Here is a 12,622-nt window from a genome sequence, read left to right on the forward strand (position 1 = left end):
CAGTAGGCAACAGAATGAAACTTGCAGTCTCCAAGGACATTCTGCTGCTGAACTGAAAGTTAACATTATTCACAAAAAAACTTTTGAAGAAAGACTTCAGCAGGAGAACAGTGAACCAGAATTCATCAGCAAGTTGAGTTCTATTTGTTTGCAGCTTAATTAAGAATTTCCCCACCATTAGTGTTAAATTCATACAGCAAAGCCAAGTAGATAGTGTTATTGCTAATTACTAAGGCTGAATATGGTCACTATATTTGTCTTCATGTATCTGAGAAGTGGGGTCTGACCACAATAAACCTGTCAGTCTTTAAGGTGTCACCATTCTCCCTTATTTTGGCTACAGCAGATTCATATGATCACCCCACACCCCTGGAATTTGTGTTCATCTTGTATACATTTGACTTTTCATAGAAATGCCTAGTATACATCCTGAATTTCATCGCATTTGGCTCCGCTGTTTGCCATTTTGGTTTTGTGTAACTATGAGTGTGTCTGTGTGTATATACTCATACAGACCCCTCCCCCCCATACACACACATATCTGCCAACTAAGGATAATATTTCATACATCTGATGGAGGGCTCTAGTCCATAAAAGGTGATGCAATAATAAATTTGTCAGGCTTGCTTATAAGGCATCACCCGACTCTTTGTTAATACTGTATTGTTAATCTATGTTTCTGTACGTATGTGCCATTAAGTCAAAACCAAATTATGCTGACCCCAGCAAGGGGATTTCAAGGCAAGTGAGAGGCAGATGCGGTTTGGCGGTGGTCTTTTATGCATGGGTGTTTCACTCGCTGTCACCCCTCCGACAGCTTCGGGTCTTTGTTCGGATTATGCATGCCGTTTCCGACCGTCGGAGGTTGCTTAGTTCTCCCCCTGCATTTCCCAGCGTTTTCAAATTTGAGCTAAAACAGGCCCCTCAGAACGTGGGCAAAACACGGGGAAATGCAGAGGGAGAACGAGGCGACCTCTGATGTTAGGAAACAGCATGCATAATCCAAACAAAGACCCCAAGTCACCAGAGGGATGACAGCGAATGAAACAACCATGCATAAAAGACCAGTGTCTTCCTCTGCAGAGTATTCCTTGGTGGTTGGTTTCAAAAACTGATGAGATCAGGCTATGCCATGACGCCTTCCCAATTTATATTAAACCAACTCCATGCCATCATGCTTAGACATGAGCCCTGTTCACAAGTTACAGTGAACAGTCTTCAAAAAGGGAGGAAGGATGACCCAGGAAACGACAGGCCAGTCAGTCTGACCTCTGTCCCAGGGAAGATATTGGAACAGATTTTAAAAGGGTCAGTCTGCGAGTATCTGAAGGATAACTTGGTGATCCTGGGTGGTCAGCACAGATTTGTCCCCAGCAGGTCTTTCCTAACCAACCTCGTTTCCTTCTTTGATCAAGTGATGAGCTTACTGGATCGAGGGAATGCTGTTTATGTTGTTTATCTGGATTTTAGTAAAGCTTTTGACAGCGGTCCCCATGATGTTCTGATGGGTAAACTGGAGGACTGCCAACTGTGTTCTAGGGGATAAGGAACTGGTTGGAGAACCACACCCAAAGAGTAGTTGTCAATGGCATTTCATCTGATTGAAGGGAGGTGTCCAGTGGGGTGCCATAGGGCTCTGTTCTGGGCCTTGTACTTTTCAAAATTCTTATAAATCAGGGGCAGGGAACCCTTTTTCCACCAAGGGCCATTTGGATATTTATAACATCATTCACGGGCCATACAAAATTATCTACTTAAAAATTAGCCGACCAATACGTTTCTCCATGGCCCGGGTGGGAAAGGGTTAACACAATTTCTTGGGCGGTCCTAGCAGCTCCATAGCTAACGACTCTTCTGCAAGGGGGGGAAAATGTTCCTTTTCTCAGCAAAAAAAAAACACATCTGCCTTGAATAGAGGCTATTCCTGCCCACGGGAGGGTGCGGATCACCAGTCTTAGATCCTTCTGAGCTAGAGATCTGCCAGGACCCATGAAGGGCCAGACCAAATGATTTTGCGGCCCTTAAACGGCCCCCGGGCCTGATGTTCCCCACCTCTGTTAAAAATGATCTGGATTATGGTGTGAAGGGACTAATTACATTTGCAGATGACACCAAATCGGAAGCAGTGAACACCCTGGAAGATAGAGATTCAGTGAGAACTGAGCACATTGGAAAAGTAGGTGGATGTGAACAAGATGAAATTCAACAAGCGCAGAGTTCTAAATCTAGATTTTAAAAAATGAGAAGCATGCATACTGGATGGAGGATACACTTCTAGGTAGCAGTGTGTATGAACAAGATCTTGGGGTATCGGTGGACTAAGCTAAATATGAGCAGCCAGTGTGATGCAGTGGCAAAAAAGGCTAGTCCGGTCTTAGGGTGTATCAGCAGAGGCCTAACATCCAAATTACAAGATGTCACAGTTCCACTGTATACAGCATTGGTCAGGCCACAACTGGAGTACTATGTGCAGTTCTGGAGGCCTCACTTGAAAAAGGACAAAATGGAGCAGATGCAGAAGAGAGCGATGAGGATGATCAGGGGCTTGGAGACTAAGCCCTACTAGGACAGGTTGAAGGACTTGGGAATGTTCAGTGTGGAGAAGAAGAGGTTGATGAGGGACATGATCGCTCTCTTTAAGTATTTGAAAGGCTGTCACTTAGAGGAGGACAGGGAGCTGTTCCTGTTGGCAGCAGAGGATAGGACTCGCAATAACGGGTTTAAATTACAGGCAGAAAAGTACTGGCTGGATAATTCGGGGGAAATTTAAAGTAAGAGTAGTTCAGCAGGGGCATCAACTGCCTAGGGAGGTGATGAGCTCCCCCTCACTGGCAGTCTTCAGTCAGCGGCTAGAGGAACACTAGTTAGGGATTCTTTAGGCTGGTTCTGCATTGAGCAGGAGGTTGGACTAGATGGCCTATATGGCCCCTTCCAACTCTATGATTCTATGACTCCATGCTTCTATGAAAATGGGAACAGGAGGAAATCTCTGCTGTGGTGTAATCAACCACAGCATGCCTACATCAGGCAATTTTTATGGGTGCATATTGCAGGAATCAAATGTAAAATGCACATTATTTACTGTCAGAAGAAAGTTGAAACAATAGACACATTGTAATTGATGAAGTATTTCACAATACATTATTGTTATAGTAATCTGGCGTAGCTACCAGGAAGTATTTGCTGGTTGAAAAACTGATTTGTTGGGTGCAGTTTTCAGCACCTTCTTATAGGAACACAGAGCATTTTACTGAACCTGGATAAGAATTTCCTACCAATACGGATAGCTCGAATGGCTGAAGATTATATCAGTGATAAAAAACACTATTCTAGGCAAATGCAGTAGGAAATGAGCAGACAAAGATTAAACCTGAGACTAGCCTTTCTCAATTGCAGGGTAGTCAAATACAGCATGGGACTCTCATATTTATTATATTAATGAATTAAAGGTACTTCCTGCATAAAATTGAGTACTTTAGCAGATTCAGCTTCTCCTACCACTGCAGTATTATTATTACCTCTCTTCTGTTCATCTGAAAAACAACTGCTGTTGTTGTGCTTCCACATCTGGAGATCTACCACTGTTTCCTGCTCCATTACTGCTTCAGCTTGAATTTCTCCACTTCCATATCTTTTGCATGGTAACTTCAATGGCACCCAGTCCCAGAGTACTGAGCTGTCTTCTATTGAGACACTGTTTTAATGGGCCAAATTTCTTTGCAAAATAGTAACTCATGATAAGCAGGCAGAGTTGTTTCTGCTTGTAATTACATTTTGAGTTATGTTTTACAATAGTAGATATTTATTTATTGGCAATATCTCTAGAGTAAATCAAGAACAACCATCATATTTCATTTCATAGAATCACAGAGTTGGAAGGGGCCATACAAGCCATCTAGTCCAACCCTATGCTCAATGCAAAGTATTGAGCCAGTGTCTTTCTGCCCACAATTTAAACCCATTATTGTGAATCCTATTCTCTGCTGCCAACAGGAACAGCTCCCTGCCCTCCTCTTAAATGACAGCCTTTCAAATACTTAAAAACAGCAACCATGTCCCCCATCAACCTCCTCTTTTCCAGACTGAACATTCCCAAGTCCCTCAAACTAATATCACCTTGGCATGTTGTTTTTAAAGAAACTTAAGCAATTATTTCACTTTTGAAAAAATATTGATAATTCCTAACACATTTGGCAAGTGATATCCATTTCCAGTTATTTGAATATAAGTGTCTTTTATTTTTTTTCCCTTGTTTATTTTGCAGGTTTTCACAGGGAGGCCTCATTAGCAAAACAGATTGCCCAAACACAAATGGTGCTACAAAGAGGTAACTTTTGTATATTTAATAACAATTGGTTCTTAGAGGACAGGAGTAGCGTGGTTGCCTTTGCCATCACTCCATTACATGTGGATGTAAAAATGTTGGACTGGGAGAAATCATGCGGGAGTGACCACTGCCATTGTGGGGGGAAGTAACCATATAGTCAGTACATCCCACTTCATTGCTTCTGCTATAACATTATCATAGCAGCATGGGATGAAGCCACAGGAGAGCAGAAATCATCCCATTACCATACTAAAAGAGTCAATCATTAGGCAGTGTACAAACTGAGCAAGAGTAAAAGCCCATCCTCACAGTCCTCTCTGTACATGGCAGCTATATCCTTCAATCAACTTACTGTAACATTCAGCAAATTCTACTGGGGTTAGGGTTGCCAACCTCCATGTACTAGTTGGAGATCTCTTCTATTACAACTGATCTCCAGCCAATAGAGATCATAGAATCATAGAGTTGGAAGGGACCACCAGGGTCATCTAGTCCAACCCCCTGCACAATGCAGGAAATTCACAACTACCTCCCCCAACACCTAGTGACCAGAAGATGGCCAAGATGCCCTCCCTCTCATGAATTGCCTAAGGTCATAGAATCAGCATTGCTGACAGATGGCCATCTAACCTCTTCTTAAAAATCTCCAGGGAAGGAGAGCTTACCACCTCCCGAGGAAGCCTGTTCCACTCTAACTGTTAGAAAATTCTTCCTAATGTCTAGATGGAAACTCTTTTGATTTAATTTCAACCCGTTGGTTCTGGTCCAACATTCTTGGGCAACAGAAATCAGTTCACCTGGAGAAAATGGCCACTTTGGCAATTGGACTCAATGGCATTGAAGTCCCTCCCCTCCCCAAGCCCCACCATCCTCAGGTTCCGCCCCAAAAATCTCAAGGTATTTCCCAACTCAGAGCTGGCAAACCCTAGCTGGGGTGGTCATCATGGGCAGGCAGATGGCACAGAATGGAGTGTGCCCATGTTGGCTTTTAGTGCACCACCGTGGGAGTGGTTTTCCAAATAGGTCCTTCAGGATAAGCACATCCATGCTGTAAGCCCCTGGGAGGAAGCTGGTCCTGGAAAGCTAATGTTGCATGAAATTGGATCACTGCCCAGGAGAGAGAGCTTCCCATGCTATTCCCCACACATAAGCAGAAGTGAGGACTCTGCAATGGTAACCATGGGTGAGCGATAACATTTGAAACTGGCCCATTTGACAAAGTATGTTTTGCTTTGGAATCATTAGTAGATACCCCTTTCAGAATCTTATGGTTGTTAGGCAAGATATAAATCATGTAAATAGTACAATAGATTATGCTTAAAAATGCTTCTTGTTTCAAGCCTTCAAGTCATAGTGATCTCTCCTTCAGAGACAAAGCATGTGTGTGGTCATGGCTGGTGTAGGGATAGAATTAACATAAATAAAGCTACAAGAAAAAGAAGTAAATCTTTATGTGTTGCATTTGAAAACATAACATCCATGAGTATTTTCCTCCTTCCCCTGATTTTTTAGAAAACATTGCTGCTTTCTAGGTGCATTCGAATGATGTATTTTACAATTCAGTGATTGGGTTCAGCAATTTTTAAAAAGGTTTTTTGATATGCCAGATATCATGCAAAAATCTCTAAAATATATTTTTTCCTTTAGGTAGAAGGAGTCACGAATGGCCTGATTTAGGTGAGTGTTTCTTCTCCTATTTGTAGAACTTACTACAATAGCCACTCTTACCAAACTGGCTTTGCTGTTCCAAAATAGCCTGGCCTTGATTTGTAATCACATAAGAGAGGAGATCAGCAGATGTCATAAGGGCTGGCTAGCATCTTGCCTATTTCAGGTCTCTGAATTTGGAACTTTAATTCGCTATTTACAAAACTGGAGTAATAAATTTAATTTTTAAAAGACCTGAAATAGATTGGTACAACAACCTGTACTCTCAAGGAATTCCTGTGAAGTAATTAATCCCATAGAACTTGTGTCACAACAATTGTGAGACAAAAACCACTGCAGCTTTATGAGACAATTGTTTTTTTAATACAAAAATTAACTAACCATTACTGAAGTATTGTAGTGGAGATCCAAGTGTCCTTTTTCAAGGAAGTATAATTATTATTCACTCCTTGTAAGGAGTCCAATTTTTCTCACATTCATTTTTCTGTTGCAAAGAAATGGTCTTTTCCTAGTCCTCAAACTACAATATTTTGTTGACTGGGAATCAGAAATTTCTGGCTTTTCTGAGGTGCTCCAAAGACTGAGATATAGGAAAGGTTGTGATTACCTTTACATTATATTAAAAATAGTTAATTGTTTGCATCCAACTGTCCCATCCATTTTATTGATTATTGGTTTACTTCATTTATATCCCACATCAATAGAATGCATGTGGTTGGATACAGATCAATGTTATTGAATTGCTTATTTGTTTTAAATATTTATCCATCACTTCCCATCATTTAATTCCCATGGTGGTTTCAAGAGAATATAGACAACACATCTCTTCATTTCAGGTTTAAATCAGTTTCTTGCATAACCACTTCTTTTCTGTATCTTAAGCACAGCAGAAGATCTTATACTTGCTCATATTTGTTATTTTTGGAAACATGTTATGGAAAATGATTATGGAAAGATATTAACATCATATTCAGACACATCTGAAATGTAAATGTTTGGCTGTTTTCTAGATTTCTATTCAGAAGGGTCAAGAAGTCTGGAGAATAGCAATCATCAATCAGGTATTTCAGCACTAGTTTTAGTAAAAACAAACAGGACTCTGGGTACTTTATGATTAAAAGGAGCCAATGAAAATGAAATTTGCAATTCATATTCTTCGCCAAGAAAAGCTGGATTCTGTGGCCTGTATAATTGATGTAGACTAAGAGCCCATTCCTGAAGGGGAGGTGGAACTCTTTAGGAGCCACTTTATCACGGAAGGTGCCACTTTATCATGGAATAAAGTGGCACCTACGGGGCAAACACACTGGTGTCTGGGAGCCACTCAGGGAACTGAATCCTGGAGGAGAACACTCGCGCCAGCATTGGGGAGGCATTCCCAGGGTGTTCTCAGAGGTGGAACTGATGCTTGTCAGCCTCCTAACCCCTCTGCAGTCGTCTTGTTTGTGGCTTACTGGAGGCATCTGGTTGGCCACTGTGTGAACAGACTGCTGGACTTGATGGGCCTTGGTCTGATCCAGCAGGGCCTTTCTTATGTTCTTATGTTCTCTCACCCTGGGAAGGCCCCCTTGCACAGCGACATTGCTACGACACCTTTTGGGGTGTCCTACTCTCATTTTTCTCAATGGGGCGTCTTTTCCTTTTTTTCTATTTTTTTCGATACCTTTTTTACCTCCATGGCCACCAAGAAGCCTCTGAGCAGGTGGTGTGGGAGTGCTGCAGAAAAATACCCCCCCCCCAATAATCGGCTGCCTGAATATTATATACAGTTCCTCTTCTTTTGAAAAATGTATTCCAGCTTTAGTAGTTGTGAGGATTAGTTCTACAATACTGAAGCTCTCCCCTCTGGTAAACACACCACTAGAAATTTCATCCAGCCTCTGTGCTGGTTCTCAGTAAACATTTTTCACACACTGCCAGGCTTATATTCATAGCCATGACAGCTGGGAAATAAAAGGAGAAAGTCTTGGAGAGCTGAATTCTGCATCTAGTGCCATGTTCTGTCATTTTTCTGCATTTTCATGTATGCCCGTGGAATCCTGACATACACACCATCCAGGTTATGTGATTCCACCTCAATGAGAACATGGATAACCATCACTCCTTAGAGACTAACAAGGTTTTTGGAGTATAAGCGAGATTCAAAGCTCCCTTCATTGGATAAAGGAGTTTGGTAGCATCTTAGAAACTAACAGAATTTATTCCAGTATAAGCTTTCCTGAATCAGAGCTTACAGTGGGATGACATGAGCTCTCACTTACAAAAACTTATGCTTTACATTCTGAAGAGTCACTGGATTCTTGTTTTAGCTGAAAAGTTTTAGACTCTGCCTGCCCATTTTTCCTTTCTGCTTGATTCCTAAAAATCCCTTCAAGAACACACCGAGAGCCACTTCTTCATTCTTCCTTCCTTCACTAAACCTATGCTATTGGTGGACCTCTGCATTCCTCATTCCCAGCCAAAGAGAACACTAATCCTGCCTCTATGCCCTGTTTGCTAGCCCTGCAGAGCAACTGGGTGGGTGAAACAGGATGCTAGATTAGATGGACACTGATATGATCCAGCAGAGCTCTTCTTACATCCCTATTTGTTCACATTCATCTTTTGTTATACTTGGCTTGTTCTCTTCCCCCTCCTCCTGCGGAAATTTCACACAGCAAAGTATTAAGAAGAGGAAAGTGTCTCTTGACTTAAACAGCTGTTGTGAACTGAAGTATATACACAATAGCATTTAAAGTAGTTGATACAATTGCCAAAGCCCAACAGAATTTTAGTGTGTTTTTTGTTTTCATTTTTTTTTCTTTAAGCTGCAAACAAGGGATTTTGTTCCACCTGGGGCAATGGACATATCTCAACTTTTGATAAACACCTGTATGAATTCTCTGGGACTTGCAATTACATACTTGCCAGTGAATGTGATACCGTCTCTCCGGACTTCAACATCCAGTTTCGTCGTGATAAGAAGAACAAAATCACAAGAATCATCATTGAGATGGGATCCACTGTTGTCATAGTTGAAAATAATATCTTATCAGTTAAAGATGTTGGGTAAGTGTCCAATGGAAAAGCACTATCTATTAACTATATCTCAACTGCAAGAGAAAAAAATTTCAGGTTTGGAGAAAGATCTGTCTTGTCTGTTCATGGCTTCAGTCTTTGGATTTAAGTATCCACAGATCTGGCCAAATTGAGAATTAGATACACTGATGTGTTTTTATAACCTATTACTTTTTTATTTTATTTTTTATTTTCATCTCTTGGGAGTTTGGGTGGGGAAGAGGGATTATGTGAGTTTTCTGAATCAATATTTGTTTCTATTTTGATAAGAAAAACTTTAATTACAAAATAGATACCACAAATCTCTACTTTTAGTTCCATCAGGTGCATACAGGAGTACTCAGAGAATGAGAGCACTGTGATACCTGACATGGTATAGTAGCTGGGCCTTCTCTAACTGATGAGTCAGTCCCCATTCAGTGAAAGTACTTGGTTTGTCTCAAAAAATTGCCCTTATGAAAGTACATTGTATATCTAAGAGTATATGTTTCTTGTCTTCACTACTACAATAGTATAATCAGGCTGCCATATACCAAAAATGGAATTCAGATTGCGCCTTTTGGCTACAACACCCGTCTGTCAGCCAAGCAGCAGGAGATGGAACTAGAGGTTTCTTGGAACGATGACTATCTCATGGCAAGTAGCATCTTAATCCTACCTAGAAATTTTACATCTACTCTAAAAAAAATGTATTTTGCACATGTTCTCTGCTCTGGCTGAATGATGATATCATGGAGTCATAGCAAAGTGATAATGGTTTTACTGGTTAACTTGAACTTGTGACTGAATGAGTAAATGCATTTTGCACACACAAACTGGGCAAATTTTGACATAGCTAACATGAGAAGCTCTGTGGGTACTGAATTCAAAACCAGTTCATGATATGGCAGAGGTATTCGCTGTTCAAAGGAAAATTAATTATACTTTTGATTGGAGATGAACCGATGCATCCCTTCCCAGATGCTTAAGCATGGTACTATAAAAATTGCAGAGATTGCAATAAAATTTGCATCCCAAGATTCACCATAGAACAGCCTTGAGGGAAGGTTAATGCTGTTCATCTAAAGAGAAACATCTTCTAGAGAGGGGTGATTTGCCTGCCATCTTTCCTCTGCAACTCACCTCTCTTGAGCTAGTTCCTTCCCATAGACACACAAGCTTCCAAATCAGTATTTATGCCTTGCCTGATATCGTCATATCTCAGAATCTAAGCAGGGTTGAACCTGGCAAGAATTTGGAGGGGAGACCTCCAAGGAACACCGGGGGCATGATGTGGAGGGAGGCAATAGCAAGCCACCTCTGAAGATCTCTTGCCTTGAAAGGGTCACCATGAGTCACCATGAGTCAGTTGTGATTTGACAGCAAAAAAGGGCAGTGGGAGAAGAGTAGCAGGAGAACAGTCATGGGTGGGGAAATAGTTGAGCTGCCACCCCTTCTCTTTTCCACTCCACTCACTCTTCTCAGAAGTTGCTTTTCTCTTTAAGAATCAACCACTGGCATTCACATGTTCCGTATAATTTCCCCACTGTCTTCCATCAAATTGAAAACTTAAAAGAAAGGCTTAAAATCTAAAATTTAAGAAGAGTTGGTTTTCTCTACCACTTAAGGAAGAATCAAATCGGCTTACAATCACCTTCCCTTCCCCTCCCCTCCCCTCCAAACCACAGAAACCCTGTGAAGTAGGTGGGGCTGAGAGAGCTCTAAGAGCTGTGACTAGCCCAAGGTCACCCAGCTGGCTTCGTGTGTAGGAGTGGGGAAACAAATCCAGTTCACCAGATTAGCATCCACCGTTCATGTGGAGGAGTGGAAAATCAAACCCGGTTTTCCAGATTAGATTCCACCACTCCAAACCACCGCTCTTAATCACTTTACCACACTGGCTCTCATATCATAATTATCATATTTTGCAATAATGGGAATAGGGATGCAGTAACATCTGTGAAATTTTAGGCTGTTCATTGCATTGTTCATTGTATATTTAAATTGTTTGGGTATGTGTTCTTAGCACTGCAATCTGGTTTCATTGCATTATTAGGTTTTATACAGTTGATAGCTTATTAGATTTTATACTTAAAGTCCAGTAAATCAGAACAATCAAAAGACAACAGCTCTAGAGCATTATTGTTACTTTATGGCTTTTTAAAGTTGTTGAGCCTATATTGGGGAACAGCAAGCTCTATGTGTGTGTGTGTGTGTATGTGTGTAAAATGCCATCCAGTTGCATCAGACTTATGGTGACCCCTTATGGGGTTTACAAGGCAAGAAACTAACAGAGGTGGTTTGCCAGTGTTTTCCTCTGCATAGCAACCCTGATATTCTTTGGTGGTCTCCCATCCAAATTTTAACCGGAGCTGACTCTGCTTAGCTTCAGGGATCTAATGAGATTGGGCTAGCCTGGGTCATCCAGGTCAGGGCAACAGCAAGCTAAAAATCAAATAAATACGCAAACACATGGAAAAAAATTGATTGTCCCTTGTTACTGCCACTTGATTACAAAGTGTACTGGAAGATGGTTGAACTAAGGGTGGTGACTGAGGACCCTGCCTTGGGGTGGCAGTCAGTCCTGTATTCCTTCACCTAACCTTCCAGCCATCCCCACTAACCCAGGTTTGCTTCAAGTATAGTTAGTCATCACAGCCATCCCTTCAGTTACAGGAGTTATTAACCTGGAAGATTCTGGATCCCCCTTCCATCCCTGAGAAATGTTCCCTTTATTGCAAGGATAAGGTTACCTAAATGAGAAGATTAGTCAAGAACACCTGATTGTTTCACAAATAACACATATAGGTCAATCAGATCAGTAAATACAGTCTATGGAAACCACAAACATTCTGCTAAATATATTGTTGTGATAATATCAATGACTTTTGACCCGTGTGCATTTCCCATGACAAAAATAACAGTATTATACCACAATGTGGTCAAAAGACATGACTGAACAAAAGACAATGGAATGTTACACTTAGAACAGTCATTTTCTAATTAATTTGATTTTGTTTTTTTAGGTTGCAATTGAGGAAAAATACATGGGTAAAACATGTGGACTGTGTGGGAACTATGATGGACAAGAATTAAATGAGTTTCTGAGTGAAGGTAAGTTCATGGCCCCAAAATTACCGTCAAGGTATGGGTTTCATGATGTTTGGAGGAACAGTGCGTTTAAACCGAAGAAAATTTTACCCCCTACATTTTGTTTTGGTTCTTAAACTCGGTAAGATAAAGTGAATACTACCCTGGCATTTTGATGGTCCCTGTACAATGCATGCACATACACAGTAGTAAAATCACATGTTCTTATTTCCAACCAGCAGGGCTGCTTCAGCATTTGCCAAGGGGTTACTTTCTCTAGGAGGGGGCATTGTTGGCCAGTTCCCCTTGGAGGGCTCATCACTGACACTTGGCAAGCAACCTCTACTGCTGCTTGGCCCAGGGACTGGCAAGGATTTGGGCTCCCTTCTTGGTCTTGGCCTCTCCTTTCCCCAACCATCAACAATGGGGAAAGGAGAAGGTAGAGAGATTTTGGCTTGTCCACTGCCTCTTGACTTTGTCCTCCTGAGTGGCACTGCAGCA

The 12,622-nt window shown here is 41.3% G+C and overlaps 1 protein-coding gene across 1 annotated transcript in view; it reads left to right on the top strand.

Annotated features, from left to right (window-relative positions):
- Nucleotides 1-12,622, top strand: part of MUC6 (mucin 6, oligomeric mucus/gel-forming) — a 124,993-nt gene that overhangs the window by 76,180 nt on the left and 36,191 nt on the right. The window contains exons 2-5 of the mRNA XM_056851964.1: nt 4,265-4,327; nt 8,803-9,043; nt 9,565-9,688; nt 12,058-12,145. Of these exons, the coding sequence (XP_056707942.1) occupies nt 4,265-4,327; nt 8,803-9,043; nt 9,565-9,688; nt 12,058-12,145 (516 nt within the window). The remainder of the gene's footprint in view (nt 1-4,264; nt 4,328-8,802; nt 9,044-9,564; nt 9,689-12,057; nt 12,146-12,622) is intronic.

The sequence above is a fragment of the Euleptes europaea genome, chromosome 6 (genome assembly GCF_029931775.1).
Source record: "Euleptes europaea isolate rEulEur1 chromosome 6, rEulEur1.hap1, whole genome shotgun sequence".
Lineage (NCBI taxonomy): Eukaryota > Metazoa > Chordata > Lepidosauria > Squamata > Sphaerodactylidae > Euleptes > Euleptes europaea.